The sequence below is a fragment of the Rhamphochromis sp. 'chilingali' genome, assembly GCF_963969265.1.
Source record: "Rhamphochromis sp. 'chilingali' genome assembly, chromosome: 18".
NCBI lineage: Eukaryota > Metazoa > Chordata > Actinopteri > Cichliformes > Cichlidae > Rhamphochromis > Rhamphochromis sp. 'chilingali'.
Window position 1 is genome coordinate 25,291,537 of NC_137945.1, and position 18,119 is coordinate 25,309,655.

General features: G+C 39.6%; 1 protein-coding gene across 1 annotated transcript in view; it reads left to right on the forward strand.

Annotated features, from left to right (window-relative positions):
• The window catches only part of LOC308385848 (leukocyte elastase inhibitor-like), a 31,691-nt gene extending 20,214 nt beyond the window's left edge, over positions 1–11,477 (forward strand). The window contains exons 6-13 of the mRNA XM_080865033.1: positions 2,075–2,256; positions 3,310–3,450; positions 3,721–3,838; positions 5,000–5,142; positions 5,682–5,759; positions 5,887–5,976; positions 6,912–7,092; positions 10,376–11,477. Coding sequence (XP_080721159.1) covers positions 2,075–2,256; positions 3,310–3,450; positions 3,721–3,838; positions 5,000–5,142; positions 5,682–5,759; positions 5,887–5,976; positions 6,912–7,092; positions 10,376–10,620 — 1,178 coding nt within the window. The 3' untranslated portion in view covers positions 10,621–11,477. The remainder of the gene's footprint in view (positions 1–2,074; positions 2,257–3,309; positions 3,451–3,720; positions 3,839–4,999; positions 5,143–5,681; positions 5,760–5,886; positions 5,977–6,911; positions 7,093–10,375) is intronic.
• The last annotated feature ends 6,642 nt before the right edge of the window (positions 11,478–18,119 follow it).

Here is an 18,119-nt window from a genome sequence, read left to right on the forward strand (position 1 = left end):
TGTCAAGAAAAATGTAAAGTTAATATTTCATTTCTTGCTCATTTGATTTATTTTAGTTGTATAAGGCTGTTTTGCTAAAACTCAGTGTAGCACTATTGATGCAGAGTATGTATATTTTGTATATTCTTTTTAAGTATAAAGTAAAAGAATACATTAGGCAAGTTTTTATTGTGAAGCCAAGCTAATCTTTGTATTTCTGATGATTATTTAAATGATATAATGCAAATAAATTTGCAATAAAAACAAAAAACAACTTGTTCTTGGAGTATTTGGAAATTAATTACACAATATAACTGCAACTATCTCCAAAACAGTGACCTACAGCGCACACCTGTATTTATCATTTAGCCACTGACCTGTCTGACTGTTACATACACTGAAAAAAAGGCCATGTTGGATTTACTTGATTCAATAGTGGACATTGGTTGCACACAAATGTTTTGCTTTGGCAGAAACTTAAACAATTGTGTTCAATCAACACAACTTTTTCATATTCAATAAACATGTGCATTTTGTGTTCATAAAACGCGATTGAAACATGTTTAGATGAAGTAAGTTGAGCTCTTGGAATATTTTAATACATCACAATTTTGTCATTTTATTTCAATACTATTAAATAACATTTACCCCAATACTACTTGCTCATTTAAATACTACATGTTGTCTTCATATTACATAATGTTCAACAAAGTCTAGAGTCTGGTTAACATAAAAATTGAATGGATCTACAACAACTAACATCCTCTCTTTATCCTGGTTGCAGGGGGGCTGGGAAATAACCCTGAATTGTTAGGCAGGGTACACCCTAGACAACTCACAAGTCTGTCACAAACAACCATTTGCACTTACATTGACAGGTAATTTAGAATCATCAATTAACCTAACTCTAACAACTGCACGACTTTTAACTGTGGGAAGAAACCAGAATACCCAGAGGGAAACCAGTGCAAATTAGCCAGATTGTGGATTTGAACCCAGGATCTTGTTACTGTGAAACAACAGCACTAACCACCATGCCACCAATCCAGACTTAACAAAAGTAGGAAAGCTATGATTTCAAGGCTTGATACAGAATTTTTTTGTACGTTTTTGTCCTTGACAGGTTAAACCACAAGAAATAGCAATAGCATGCACGTGATGTGTCGTAGTTGTCTGCCTCTTATAACGCCAGTGATTTTCCTACAGTTTGACATCTCGTGCGATCTTGTGAATTTCATGAGTTCAGCAACTAACCACTCTTACTAGATTGTATCATGTCATCGCAACAAGGACAAATTAAGTTGTTGAATTTCGTACAGATCCTTCATGATTTAATTACGTTCATAGAAGCATGAAATTATTGTGTTTAAATTACAAGTTAGACTTTTTTAATGTAAAAAAGCACCCAATTTACTTTTTTCAGTATACCAAAAAAAGTAGTGGAGGCTACTCGATTTGACTGAGATGGATGCCTTCCTGAAACCACGATCCAAAGCATACGAGACTGAAAGTTATTGACTTACTTCACTCGAGCATGATATGAACAATTTAATCTAGCCTCTCTGCAGATCATGTAGTTTCTACACTATATAGTTACACTTAACTTTAAAGCATGAGGCACTTATGTTAAATACACGCAAGATGCTTACGTAAATCCAAGAATTGGCCAATCCCTTTTTTTCAGTGTACATACATTAGCAGTCTCAGTCTTCCTATACGTTTTGTAGAATGTATCTTTAACTTATTCAGCATGAGCTCTTACTCAGTATTAACCACATATTTCAACACATATACACAGAACTATTCACACACGATGACTTGTGCAATTGCATTATGAAACCTTTCAAGCATTAGCTTCTCATTTCCTGGCATCAGATCAGGATTTGTCCTTTGAGCTGTTTATAACGCACTGACTTCTCTGGGAGCTTTGTGACTAAATCTGCATACACACCATGAAGGATGTCGTTTTAAACAAAAACCCTGAATAACAGCCACCATAGTTTTTGTAGTTTTTAGGTAAAGTGAAGCTCAGTTAGATTTAATTAATCTTGCTTGGTGAATTGAAGAACTCACTGCCCCCCCCCCTTCGTACCAGAAACAATGGCATCAGCAACATCTCTGCCCAAGGACAACACTTCCTTCTCTCTGGCTTTGCTCAAACAGCTGAGCAAGAACAGCAAGACAGGAAACATCTTTTTCTCTCCGTTCAGCATCTCTTCAGCCCTGGCTATGGTGATGCTGGGGGCCAGAGGCAACACAGCCACACAGCTGTCAGAGGTACAGTACACATGCTCACACACTAACACTAAAATTATAGTGCAGAATAGTTGTTGTAGTGGTACTCATTTAACACATGCAGGATGCTCTGGTGTTAATCTGGGCAGCTGCTGGAAACCACTGTGACCATTATAACTGTATAAATGACCCTGACTTGTCTCCAGTGTATCAGTGTGATATTATTATAGCCTGAAACCTAATGTGAGCGACTGAGCTGGTTAGACATGAGGGCACAGTAACTCATACAAAAGTGATAATGTCGGACCCTTAAAAGAGGTCAAATAAGCTAAACTCAAGTCAACATGACAACCTAAATGAGAAAGTAACTCCAGAGTAATGTGGAAAAATAAACTGAGACTGAAACCAAACCAGTTTTCTGAGATTTATTAACAGAAAGTTCAAATCTTTCCAACAGGATCAATGCTGCACAAACAGTCTTCCTACTAGCTTTGAGAAATACACAAAATAATAACAGCTCCACTCTGTGGATACAGTCTTTGTCTGTTCATCTTTAAGGAGCTGAGTTACCACAGCCTGATATGAATGAAGACACAAAGTGCATCATGAGCTTGAATGCAGCTTACAATTAGTTGTTTTTCCCGTTTTCACACACTCACAACGTTTTAAAAGGAAGTTACAGTTACATACTGTTACTACACAGAGGTTAGGAGAGTGAAACACATACTAAGAAAACCTTGTCAATCAATAAAATTAATTTCATTTTCTTTGTTGAGAAACTAAAGTTATTTCTGTCTCCTTTAGGCTGTGACACAGTAAGCTCCGTTTTTTGTTATTTGTGGCTTTTATTGGATAGTGAAGATGGAAACGTAGGGCTCATGTGAGCACTTATTGCTGATGTTAGGCTAAGTGAATCCAGATAACAGAAAGGTTCCCTGGGGATGTTGAAGAAGCTGGGCACTCAGAGGAAACAAATAATAACAAATCATCTAACGACAAAGAAAGAAAATCAAAAGTTAGTTTCTTTGTTTTAGATCCAGTCCAGAATTTTCTTCTGTGTCCTTCTTTGAATCCACTAAAGTGTTTTGTCCACAGTGCTTGCAAACCGAGGATTGTTGGGGTGATGTTCACAGCAGCTTCGCCCAACTTCTCACTGTACTCAACAGGACAGATGCTCCATTTACCTTCAGTGTTGCTAACAGACTGTACAGAGAGAAGTCCTGCCCCTTTACTCAGGTCTGTTTCTTCTTTTTATGTAGAGTGTGATTCTTCATGAGCTCGTGTGTTTTGGAGTAAATGAGAGGCAGAGAGAGAAATGCTGTGAGTTCTGACTGATCAGAATCTAAAACTGTGTTAATGATTGAAATGAGGCATGTGTGATTCAGCATGTGTGTTCATGTGAATATAACAGTCTTTTCTTATCATGTCAGCCTGAAGTAAATCAGAATCAGTGATGTCAGAGACTTTGCTGGAGTGAATTTATAAATGTGTCGTCTGTGGTTTCAGGAATTCTTAATACAAAGTAAGAAACATTACAGAGCAGAGCTGGAGTCTGTGGACTTCAAGACCAGGTCTGAAGAAGTCAGGATTGATGTCAACCACTGGGTGCAGCAACACACACCAGGTGGATCACATTTACACATGTACACACAATCACTTCATCTAATGTCCAGTTCAAGTTCACATGTTTTTCATAAGCAGGACTCACTGCTCCTGCTAAGTCCCTCTAAGGTGAGGAGTGTGCACCTGTAAGGATACCATGAAAATACTGAATTTCTTTTCTCCTGGTGTTCAGAAGTGATGGTAGCTGTACTTAACATAGTTTTGAAGAGTGAAGAAGCTTTACAGACCTGTGACCGGGGTTTGTCAAAGGGCTCCTTCCACCGTTAATCCTGATTTAACCCACAGTGATTCAAGCTGATTCAGCAGTGATCTCTGGATCCCAGAACCACCTTCCTCAGTGTCTGCACAGTCCTCTGTTCACTTGTTTCTTTTCAGCCAAACTCACTCACTGCCGCTTCTCATATTTTTTTAATCTTCTTGTTTATGTATCTTTTTATATTTTATCTGTCAAACTCTTCCTGTCCCAGTATCTCAGGTCAATATGAGTTCAGGTAGTTGAGTTTAATGAGCTCTGTGAAAGTTAGACTACAGCACAGCTTAAAATACCATCAGATTTTAATATTAACTCTTTCCTTCTATGAAAAGCGTTTCTGTCTCCCTGCCTGTTTGGGCTGGCACAGCATTAAAGGTAGTCTCTTTCACTTCCAAGGTGGCTGCCAGGCACCAGAATACTTTGTTTACATCCAGATGTGTTGACCTTGACTGAAGCTCAACTCAAGTATATGCCGAGCGTTGAGAATTATGAAGAAATATAGGGAGGAGCGCCATCTTGTGGAACAGCACATTAATGCAACTTTACCTGCTTATCTGATGTCCCTTGTTTACCTCATTCATCTTATCTTGTTTAGAAAAAGCAGGATTTATAAGTACTTCAATAATGAGTTGTTACATGTGTGCTGTAGTCATTAGCCAGAATGGCTGTGCACACATACTTGTTCTAAATATTCATATGTTGTGCTGATGAATAATATCTTCGGGTTTCACTAATAGTCAAAGAATATATTAAACAGTATTTGTAAAACTCATCATGTTTCTCTGGCCTACAAAGGCTGAAAGAGTGTGGGGTCCATCGTGTTTTCATAGATTTGTGGATGAAAACTTTGCTGCAGTCTTTGAAGCTTTACTTCTCAGTGTTTACATTTGGTTTTACTTTGGTCACCAGGTAACATCACAGAGGTGGTGGATGAAGATGATTTGAATGAACTGACCAGGCTGGTGTTGTTCACTGCCACCCACTTCAAAGGCTACTGGATAAATAATTTCTCGTGGTCTAAAACTTATGATGCTCAATTTTGGCTCAACAAGGTAAAAGTGCTCATCAAAACAGAACACTGACTATGAAACTATAACCTTGTAAAGTCTATATACCATTGCAGTTGTGGTTGGTCAACATGGACAGTTTCAAATCATGAGCAAATATACAAGTAATATCTGTGAGCCAAAACTCAGATTTCAGACTGATGTTAAGGACCGGTTTCAGTTTCTCTGCTCTGCATGATGTCAGAAAGATCAGCCCCTCCCCTTTTGTTAAAGAGGGACAGCCAATCAAAATGGCCTCAAGATGAGGGAGCTTTAAAGATGAGGAGCCAAAATTATTAATGTGAGACTGCATTAAGGCCAAGTGTGAGATAAATAAGATTTATTTGGGAGTGTACGACATACAAAGCTTCTTTACGAACTACTTTAATTAAAAGTCATGAGAATACATCTGTGACTGGAAATGAGTCTTCATGACACACAGCTTCAAAGGCAAAGTTTTTCAGAGTCATTTAATTCATTTTTGCATCCAAGACATATTTCAATGACTATATTAAAAATGCTTTTAATTTCTTGTTTGTCTTCAGAATGACTCAAAGCCTGTGAAGATGATGAAACAGGAAGAAGACTTTGCGTGTACCTTCATCGAAGAAGCAAACTGCAAGGTAACCATCATATTTATTATATTTGTATAAATCACTGGCATAATCAGATTTCACTGACAGAGTGATTGTAATGTAAATGTATCAGTAGATTTATGTGCAGTAATGCTTGAAACCCTCTGCTGGACAGATTCTAGAGATGCCTTACAGTGGGAAGGAAGTGAGCATGCTTATCTTTTTACCTGCAGAGATAGAGGATGATACAACAGGACTGGAGAAGGTAGAACACTTACACACTCGTGATGTTCCTGGTGACTCATTTCTTAGTCAACTAAACGAAGAAAACAAATCAGACTGATCGAATCGTCTAAAACTGACAAACACCCAGATATTAAGTCAAATCTGAAAACTGCTCGACATCATGGATGATGGATGCCGTTCGAGAATTCATGACAATCACTTGAATAAAAGTTTACATTTAAAATAACAAAACAATAAGTCATCCATCAATTTTCTTGTGCTTATCTGATGTTGGGTAGCAGGAACAGCAGCCGAAGCAGAGAAGTCCAAAAATTCCCTCTCTCCTCCAGCTTATCTGGGGAAATGTTAAGGTGTTCCCAGTCCGGCCAATAGATTTATTCTCTCCAGCAGGTCACAGTGTATGCCTGGTGGGAACACCTTACCCTGGAGGTGCCCCCTCAGCTGTCTCCTTTTAAGCAGTGGCAACTCTACTCTGAGCCTTTTTTGAAAAACTGAACTCCTTTTAGAGAAAGCTATTTTCTGTCGGTTGCAGGTCCTATTTTTTCATCTTGTGGTGTCCTCGGGATTCCCATATGCTTGTTTGCCATTCACCTAGCGACCATTTTTGATCCGAGGACACCACAAGGGTTGCGTAGCAATAATAGGTAATTAAATAAAATAATGTTAACAGAAAAATCAGGCCAAGATTAACTAATTTATGGCATTTCTCAACAACACTGCCACCACATTTGGTGGCAGATGGCTGCATAACATTTAGGACACAAAAATGTACAATTTATTAATAAATTTATTTTATCAATAAAATGTAAACAGTAAAACTGATTAAATTACTAGTACATCTGATACTAACTAGTGACAATAGCAATGATTACTTGACTAGTTGTACACATCCACCAATACACATAAACCACACACACACACAATCTCTAATAAGTGATATTGTTTCCATCCCAGCTGGAGAAGGAGCTGACCTCCGAGAAATTTGTGGCTTGGACTCATCCAGGCCAGATGCAAACATGTTATATTGATGTGAGGCTGCCTCGATTTACACTGGAGGAGACGTATGACCTGAACACAGTCCTGAGCAGCATGGGCATGGTGGACGCCTTTGATCACACAAAGTGTGACTTCTCTGGTGAGACATACGTTTGCAGTTTGTTGGTGTTTATGAACAGAGTGTAGAGCAACAATGCTCCAGCAGTGAACGAGTTCTCCAAAAGACCATGGAGCTGCTTATTTCAGCAGATTGTTTATCTTGTTTGATGATCATACTACTGTGAGATTTTGAAAGCAGGATCTAAACTTTGTTGCTGGGTTTTGAATGGACTGGTGGACTTTTTACAAACCGAGGATTGTTGGGGTGATGTTCACAGCAGCTTCGCCCAACTTCTCACTGTACTCAACAGGACAGATGCTCCATTTACCTTCAGTGTTGCTAACAGACTGTACAGAGAGAAGTCCTGCCCCTTTACTCAGGTCTGTTTCTTCTTTTTATGTAGAGTGTGATTCTTCATGAGCTCGTGTGTTTTGGAGTAAATGAGAGGCAGAGAGAGAAATGCTGTGAGTTCTGACTGATCAGAATCTAAAACTGTGTTAATGATTGAAATGAGGCATGTGTGATTCAGCATGTGTGTTCATGTGAATATAACAGTCTTTTCTTATCATGTCAGCCTGAAGTAAATCAGAATCAGTGATGTCAGAGACTTTGCTGGAGTGAATTTATAAATGTGTCGTCTGTGGTTTCAGGAATTCTTAATACAAAGTAAGAAACATTACAGAGCAGAGCTGGAGTCTGTGGACTTCAAGACCAGGTCTGAAGAAGTCAGGATTGATGTCAACCACTGGGTGCAGCAACACACACCAGGTGGATCACATTTACATATGTATACACAATCACTTCATATAATGTCCAGTTCAAGTTCACATGTTTTTCATAAGCAGGACTCACTGCTCCTGCTAAGTCCCTCTAAGGTGAGGAGTGTGCACCTGTAAGGATACCATGAAAATACTGAATTTCTTTTCTCCTGGTGTTCAGAAGTTTATCTTGTTTGATGATCATACTACTGTGAGATTTTGAAAGCAGGATCTAAACTTTGTTGCTGGGTTTTGAATGGACTGGTGGACTTTTACATGACAGTCCTGATACTTTTATTGTAGATACATTATCTGAATTTCAGGAGTGGGACCACACCTCTAAACTTGGCCTTTACGGTTCTTATCTATATATGACAGTCTCAGCTCTACAAGCTGTTCATTCCCTGCCCTTTTTCAATTCTTTCACGTCTCATTAGCACATGGGGATCTGCCTGGCCCAGGAGCTGCCGCCAGTCCCCTCTGAGGTCTTCTCCAAACTGCTATTAATATTTTTAAGTCATTTGCCTTTATTTACTAAAAACGCTGTCAAAAATAAAATGAGGATGGGCCCAGCTAGTGAAATATTATAATACTGACAGACAGTCAGGGAGGTGTTCTGGCTTCCTCCTGCCTAAACTAGACGTACTCTCTGACACTAATCACCAGAGGTGGGACCAAGTCATTGTTTTGCAAGTCTCAAGTAAGTCTCAAGTCTTTACCCTTAAGTCACAAGTCAAGTCTCAAGTCACTGGTGTAAAAGTCCGAGTGACTTTACTCGGACTTTGAATTTCAAGTCCTTTCGATTCTTTAAAAAACAAAAACAAAAAAAGCATGTTGCAGTTATGCTAAATGTAAATATTAGACCATGTGATTTTTAAATCTCTATTTTTCTCAACACATGACAAAATAGTGAACTTGGAAAATATACACAAATTGTGAAATTGCACCTCTTTAAAATGCAGCTCAATTAAACCTAGCTCCAAGAATAATTTTCACCGACAGTTCTGAGATAAGCTGCATGTTATTCTTGGATGTGCTTGTAGGACCGGCTTTAAAATCGCATGACAAAAATATCATACACATTAAAACCAAACAGTATCATCAACGTAGCCTGGACAACATTTGCTCGTTAGATGAAGTCAGCTATCCCATCGTAGCAAAAGAGAAGCACCACCTACCGTTCTTTATGCAACTTCAACTGTCAGACAAAGTTGGAAGTTGTTCCATCTGTCTGTGATTCTCTACTTGCATGTTTTGTATATTGCATTTCGGGGTTTTTTTGTTGACTACTTCATAGTTTATGTACCTGAAAAAAACAACTCCTTGCAGCATTTTTGAGCATTTTTTTTTTCTTTAAAAAAAATCTGGTTAATTTGATTGGCTGTGCTACAGCTCACGCACACATACGTACGGAGTGTGGTTTGAATAAATGAATGAATGAATTGAATTAATGGTGCACACTTTCTATATAATATGCGTGTTAAATTTTAGATTTGGGGTGAAATATCAAGTCTTTTCAAGTAAACCGGTTCAAGTCCAATTCAAGTCCCAGGTCATTGGTGTAAAAGTCCAAGTCAAGTCACAAGTCTTAGAACATTTTTTCAAGTCAAGTCTAAAGTCATAAAATTAATGACTCGAGTCCAAGTCATGTGACTTGAGTCCACACCTCTGCTAATCACTAATGACAATGTTAAGAAATATACTCTAAAACACTTCTTCAGTAAAGACTCAGAGAAGAGAAACACACAGAACTTCTTGCTAGCAAGGGCAGCCTCCAGAACTGAGGCTCGCACTGAGAAACTGCCCCGGTCTTTATTTATACTTCAGTGAGCGTTTGTTCCTTACATTGGAATGTGGAGGTGTGTGTGTGTGTGTGTGTGTGTGTGTGTGTGTGTGGGGGGGGGGGGGGGGGGGGGGGGGGGGGGGGGGGTCAGAGTGTGGCCCCATAAACGACTTCCCTTAACCTGCTGGTCTGGAAAATCCAACAGTTCATCTATATGTAAAAAAGCACTTAAACTAAAACTGACATAGCTACATTAATCCTACCGTAAAACAATAAGACAAGGTACGACCTCTCTCATGCTCCTAGGATGTGGGGGTGAACACCCTAGAATGTTACAGACATCCGAGGATGAGACATTCAATATGCCACCAACTATATACTTCTACACACAAATGATTACATGCAGCATTCTACCATATGAAAACTTATATCATTAAAAGATTATACTGACTACTAAGTACAATTTTCCTATTAACAGACAGGCTGTTGAAGTGACCTTATTAAGGTTTATTTTTGAGATATCACACTTTGACAGAATAGTAGAGAGGATAAAAGGGAGAGGATGAGGCATGCAGGAAATGGTCTGGAAACACTCAAACCCAGGCTCCTGCAGATCTTTTGGTATTTTAGTTGTCAGCTCAACCAGGTGATCTATATCACCACCTAGCCTTATCAGAATTTAATTTGAAAAAACCCTCTCAGATAAAAACAAAAAAGAAAAAAAATGAAAATGCAGCATTATGTTCATTTAAAATGTTCTCCTTTCACTTCTCTGTCACAGGCATGTCTGGGCGCAAAGATCTGGTACTTTCAAAAGTCATCCACAAGGCTTTTGTGAAGGTCCACGAGAAGGCAACTGAGGCTACTTTTGTGGATATGTGTTGGGGTGAGACTATGATGGGCAAAATAAGATGGGGCAATTGTGATTTAAAATCCTTCATCGCAGACTACCCCTTCCTCTTCTTCATCAGACATAACCCCACCATGAACATCCTGTTTGCTGGTCGGTTCTGCTGCCCTGTGTGAGCTCTGTGTCCTTTAGAGCAGCTCAGTACCAGAAGTCTTTAGTGTTTAGTTGGAGAACCTTTCAAAATCACTGCACAACAGCGCTGTATTCATATTAATATACAGCTCTATACTATCCGTTTTTTCTGTGTTTTGTATTTTCCTATTTTCAAAACTTTATCATCTTTAATGTTATCTGTTCCGATGTTTATATCATACTCTTCAAATGTCCCATCTCCTGATCAGAAATTTATCAAAGACTGTTTAGTGGCTGAAATGAGACGAACTGCATGACGTATAATTTATGTTTGAATCTTTATTTCTCATTGACCTCACACTGGCCGTTTAGGGACCACCAACAAGCTACATGTGGCCCAGTTGCTAAAAACATCTTTAAAAAAAGAAAAAAAAGAAAAGTAAAATACGTCATGTTAATTGTTTCTGCTCTTACTGTCTTTCTTTAATGACAGTGAAACAAAATCACTATATTTATTTAAACATAAAAGGGACGCAGATTTATATATATGATTTGGTTAAACAAGGGCTAAGTTTTTCCAAATGTTGATGGAGGGGAGCCTATTGTTTTATTCCACTCATCTCGTGTCAGCCAATTGCTGAAGCTCTAGCCAGCTCTTGTCCCTTCTTAGCGCCAGTGCCCATGTTTTCAGTCTCTTGCTTTCTACAGCCGAGCAGAGCAGGCGGGCTTAAAGGTTTTGAATTGGTAAGCTGGAGAAATGAACCTCTAGAGAGTGAAATACCATTTAAACTAATATTGTTCACGAAGTACGTTTTTGCTTTTGTTGTCGTAAAGGACGGAGTGAAAGCGAAGGGTTTACTGAGAAACGCCAGAATCTCAGGTTAAAACTCACAAAACTATTTTGACAACCACCAAACAGCTAAAACAGTAAATGAGAGCAGGTACACGGATTCCTCACATCAGAATCAGTGAGATGTGGCTTTCTCACCCGATGGCACGTCGTCAGTGCTGAAAGCCGACAGCTCACTGATTCTGATGCGCCGGGTCCACACTTTGTGTTTACGTCTTTGAGATTTTTTTGCACTAGATTCTGGTGCTGCAGGTTTTGTCTCTCTCCAACCAAAATTGACTGAACCAGCAGCAAAAGAAGATCAAAACTAAGCTTCACATTTGATAAACATCGTCATTAATTCCCTCTTACTTTTGCTATTTTGCTTTCACCATGATAAAAATCACACTTCCTGCACAGCTTTCTCTCTCAGTGTACTGCAAGAACAGTTTCCCATCCTAAATCTATTTTCTGCATTATTTGTTCGCTTATTACGCACAAGTCATGTAGAGTGCGTCAGCCACTGGTTTTGTTTTCCCCAAAAATGACCTCCAACAAGAAAGCCTAATTTCTGCTGTTTAATAGCAAAGAAACTCATTTTTAAAATTATGCCAAATTGCAAAATGCTTAGCTGTGTCTTTAATAAAACCTCTGTAACTTTGCTCTGCTTCACTTCAGCAGCATCAGGTAATGTTCATATGTTGATTTGTTCTGTTGCAGAATATTTTTAGGGCAGTTATCTGCTATAAAAAGCCAGGCCTGGAAAATCTCCTTCATGTTTTTCTGTGTTTTATCCTCAGTTACTTTGACACAAAGACATCTGCTGTGATGCTCACACCTCTGATGAAGTCTCACAAGTGTCAGTACTGATAAATGATCAGAATTATAATATTTTGGACTGTCTGAGGCAAAATTGAATCGAATCGGGACCTTGCGACTCATAATCGAATGGATTATAGAAATCCGTGACGATACCCAGCCCTAGTGAGGAGCCTAGGCCGGACAGAAGTGGATGTAGCTGTGGGTAATCAGAAAAGATGAAAAGAACGATTGATAACGTAAGTTAAGGCCTGATCCATCTGAAATTCATAGCCAGTGCTCTGACATGGAGCCATCAACCTCTGAATGGTGAAAAAGCACAGTGTATCCAGAAAACACATAATATGCCGCAATAAATGCACTGCCCAAATGTCCCCTCTCCTCAATGCCTTTCAGCAGCAGGCAGCAGCAAACAAGTCGATGATGATTAAATTTAACATTGTCTCAAATACTGCCAAAGCACTTTAAGCACAAGCACTTATTCAGTAACGTCTTTCTTGTAGAACTGGGCTCCAAATAAAGAACTTTGTGTTGACAAGATTGTTATTTAATCATTTACAAATCAATATTGTCTGTATGGACACCACGACAGGCACCAACCACCTTGAGGCCGCAGCTCAGTGAAGCAGCTTCGGCAATGGCAAAGTCCAATAATGAAAAACTACTCGGGTTCAGCTCAGGGAGGCCATTCCTCCCAATCACGCCCTTTCAGGTACTGTCGTTGCCCACATCAGCATTGAAGTCGGGCGGTGGAAGGAATACTTCGAGGACCTCCTTAATCCCACTTATGTGGAGGGAACAGAGTCTGGGGACGAGGGGGATGACCCACCAATCTACGGGGTCCATGGTTTGGCTGGAACGTTCTGTCAGGGTTGACGGAAACTCAGGTGCAGACTTAAGGAAAAGAGCAAGGAGAGTTTATTTCCATTTAAAAAAGCAAAACAAAAACAAAACTGATTGACTATATACAGAATGTGAGAGGAGTTCAGGGGTTCTGGGGTTCCACGGGGTAGGTGAGGGGAAATTCCACACATTCTCTCCAGTTCACTCCCAAGCTGCTCTTCGGCCACGCCACACACGCTCTGCTCCTGCCACACAAAATGCTCCTCTTCACTTCACTCACACTCGGGAAAACCAGGGACGAGAATCAAGGACCAAATTAAACCAGAGCCACTCTGTGCTATTTTTGATGTGGTCTAGAACCTGAATCTGCCCAACTCTAGACTCAAACTTAAACTTTTCATTACTGCTGGCCAGGCGAGCTATTTTGCTTTAGTGGGAAGACTCTTGCATGCGCAATGGGTAAAAGATATAATGTCCTGTATGGATTTAGAAAAAAATTTAATATACAGTTTGTGGGTCAAAAAACACATTTTATAAACTGTGGTCCCCTTTCCTGGGCTCCTTTAAGCTGAACACAGCTTCAACCGTCTGTTTGTTGTTAGTAACGCCGTTACTTGTAACGCTGTTATTCCCATCACTGTTCATATTTGACTAAAACCTTTTCTCTCTTAGTTCCTCGGATGCTACTGTCGCGGTCTGCGGAGGCAGACCATGCGGTGGTGTGTGTGGTGGACCCAGGTGCGAACACACGAGAGTAGACTCGAGTAAACTTAACTGAAAGCGAGCCTTTATTGTGGCTGGTGACAGGGAGTGCAGACAAGGCAGAAACGCAGTGACAAACTAAACTATGACTAAACTGGGAAAGTAAAACTAGGAAAAAACTATGAAGACACAGGAAACCATAACTATGAATACTAAGACTGGCTGTGACAACATGGAGGGTGGAACACAGACGACGCGACAATGACATTCAGAAAACAGAGGACTTAAATACACACATGAGGTGATCAGGGGAAGTGGAGACACATGAGGAAACAGCTGACTAGGATAAACAAAATGATGCACAGGCAAGAGTAAAACTAACCACATGAACACAGAACATAAGCCCCTTTTCAAAATAAAACAGGAAACATGCAGACTTAGACACGACAACACAACTTAACAGGCCTAACACGTATGACAGACTAGACAAGGAGCCAAACATAACCACAGAGACAAGACACATGAACCAGGGAAACTTAGTACAGGGGAGATGACATAACTAAGAAACAGGACTACACAGTAATCTAGAAATTAACTAGGTGCACTAAGCTAAGGCACAAAATAAATATAAAAGATACATAAACTCAACACTGGGTCGCTTGACCCAGGACCATGACAGCTGCTGGTCTCGTCTGTAGTTCCTGTGGTCCTGTTGCTCCTGCTGGTCTTGTTGGTGGTCTTACTGGTGCTCAGGAGAAGGAGGCAAACACAGCAGGCCCACATCCACAGCAGAGGTCAGTGCTCACCAGAACAAACAATATATTGGATGAAACAGCAGCTTTGTTTAGATCATGATGTCTAGAAGAATCTGCTTTGCTCTGTTTCAGTCATTCTAAAAACCTGCAATGAAGAAGATGACGTCAGTGACGAGGAGAGGATCTATATCAGGCCTGCCCAATCCCAGTCCTCGAGAGCTACTATCCTGCAGCTTTTAGATGCATCCCTACTCCAACACAGCTGAGTCAAATGGTTTGATCTCTTCAGCATGCCATCATGTTTGGCAAAGGCCTGATAACAAGCCATTCATTTGATTCGGGTGTGTGGGAACAAGGATGCATCTAAAAGCTGCAGGACGGTAGCTCTCGAGGACCGGGATTGGGCACCCCTGATCTATATGAATGTTGAGACACTGAACACCTACAGGAATTTTACCAAACAACCGGAAGGAGTGGAGGAAGAGGAAACAGAAGAGAAAGAGATAAAAATCCCATCAATAGAAGTGATTTTAGTCTAAATTGAGCTGTACCTATAGTGTACTTACATTTTTTTAAAGTGTAGAGTAAAATAATACATAAAGCAAAGTTGTTTTTATTGTGAAGCCTGAAAAAGATTTGTCTTTTTGATTATTAGTAAAAAAAAACAAAAAACTTCTTGGAGTATTTGGAAATTAATTGCACAATATAGCTGCTGCTATCCCTAATACAGTGACCTACAGCACACACCTGTATTTGTCATTCAGGCCACTCACCTGTCTGACTGTCACATACAGTCTCAGTCTTCCACATCATCATGCATCTTTAGCCAACTTAGCATGAGATGTTGCTCAGTATTAACCACATATTTCAACGGATATACACAAACAGATACACACAAGCCAGCGTGCATTATGGCACCTTTTAACCAATAGCTTCTGCTTTCCTGGCATCAAACCACCTCTTTTCTGTCTTTGAAAAATTCAAATTACTGCTTTTTGCTTCTTTGTAGTTTTCCCAAAATATGAGTAGATAAATAAGTTAACCCAGTTGAGTTATTACAAATCATGCTTATTTTAGCAGTCAGTGTAAATTATGTGTGCAGGAACAAGTGTTGGTTTCGACCATTTCTTTTTTTATATTAAAGAGAAGTGGAACAGGTGGCTTTGCAGCCTTAAGAAAATCTTCATTGATAAAAACACAAAGCTTAGCTGTAACACACTCACCTATGTATTTATTTCTATTATTGTAGTTATTTTGTCTGTGTCCCTGTACAGAAATATGAAAACCCTGTATGATTTTCACATTCCTTTTTGTTAACTAAAACATTCAAACAAAAATGTCAATTAGTTTTTAGGGAGCACAAAATATTCCAGCATGCAAAATGCTGTGAAAGAATTAACAACAAACAAATAAAAGTCTACAATAACTGTAATATCGCTCAGGTAGCAGGTGAGGTATTTCAGAAAATCCAGCTGAGCATGCTGCAGCTATTATCCACCGCTAATACCTGCTGCTTACTGAATTTGACCAAGAAGCTATACTGCCCTCAAGTGGAAGAGAATGTAACTGTTAGGTCTACACTTATAGTGTCACGGTCCTGGGTCTCCTGACCCAGCGTTTTTAGTTCTTTGTGATGTTTGTATTATTGTACTTGTGTGAGTTATTCTATGGTTTCTAGTTTCGATCCCTTGCCCTTCATGTTTCTCTGTGTCCCCTCTGTTCTGTGTAAGTCTGTGTCTGCATGTTTGAGTTCCCCTCTGTGTCTCTCGGTTCTTAGAGTCCTCTGCCTTATGGTTTATGTCTCTGTGTTTCTTAGTTGCTGTCTCCACTGTGTCAAGTTCGCGTCTCTGTGTGATCCTTCCTGTTTTACTTTGATGGTCCGCGTCTTATGTGAATGTGTCCTGCTTTCCTTGTCTCGTCAGTCCTGATTTCTCCCAGCTGTGCCCTCCTTCTGTGTCTCATTCCCCTCGTTACTTCCCAGTGTATTTTAACCCTGTGTTTCTCTGAGTCAGTGTTGCGTTGTCCCTCATGCTGTGTGGATCGCCCTGTGGCTCTCTGTGAGTTCTTAGTTTGTTGTTTCCCAGTTTAGTTTGTTTGTCCTACCAGCAAATAAAGCTGTGATTTTTGAGTTCATCCCCTGAGTCTGTGAGTCTTGCATTTTGGGTCCAACTCCTGCCTGCCGCACAGCGATTCATGACATATAGACCCCGCTAACTCAGACTTCTTCGTGTAAGTTCTGCACCCTGCTAATCATCTTGCACAATGACAATCATATTGATCCACAATTCTCCAACATTAACTGTTCTGCCTGTCACAATGCTACGCTCGCTCGGAGTACCAATCAGGTGAATTTGGATAATCTTCCATGGCAGCAGTGGTTGAGAAACACTGCTCTATAGACACAGACCCTCTGCATTTATTTTACTCAAACTTTCCTATATATTTTTTATACAATGCCATTTGTCTAGACCTCACTTGTGCTCATTTGAGGTCATGATAGAGTTGACGCATGCCTTACATTTATGGCTTTAAAATAACAGCTATGAAGCAGTGATGTGTCATGTTAGCTGCTTGACTGGTGGGAGCTCAAAGATGCAACAAAGAGAGGAGGAAAGTAATTGGAGATGTAAAATCTGAGAAGTGAAAAGATCGTGAATGTTTTGTTTCCTGCAGTTGTTCATAGTTTACTGATAAATGTACACTCTTCGTGGAAAATTTGAAAGTATCAGAGGTCTGATCTGAGTGCCTGAAACATTTGCACAGTGCAGCATGTTTTTGGGACAAGTCTTTGCTTTTGAGTAAGTTTGTCGTCATTTCACACTGACTGGTCTGCTGAGCTTATGTTTTACTATAGACTGAGACGTTGCTGTGCATCGGCTCATAGTGCCAAACTTTGCTAATTCGTACCTCAATCATTACTTGTGCTAATTTTAATTATTTGTTAATTGCTGTCCAGTATCTCTATAAAGTAAACAGTTTGATGATGTTTTGATTCTTCTTTTATACTTTTAATATACTGTATTTGTCTGATTTGTGACTGGCCATATCAAATAAAGATATGTTTGTGCTTAATCAAAATATTTGCAAATGAGATTTAAATGTCTCTATAAAGCAATAGAGACATTTAAACTGACTGATCTACTGATTCTTTACTTCCTTTTTTGTTAGCTAAACTATATTTCTCTAATGGACAGGTAAGGTAGAATGAAATTACAGGAAAAAAGTCAACATAACAAACCAGTGACCAATAACCTCTATTGGTTGGATGGTTTGTTTTAGCTCGGAGGCTCAATGACTCCAACAAACAGAGGCATGACAGTCACAATCTGGTGTCAGTCATCCTACTGTGAATTAGTTACTGACACATAATACCAGACATCTACAAGCAGGAGGAGTAAGTTTTTCAGTGTCCTACAATACTGTGCCAAAGTCTGGAACCACTCTTCATTTTTCAGTATTTTGTTGATAAAATGGGAAGTACAGATTGTGTACAGCTCTATCAAGCTTGAATACCTTTATTCTTCAACACAGCCTGAAATCTCTTAGGCAGCTTTTTTATCATTTGTTTAAGTAGTCATCGGGAATATTTCCCCAG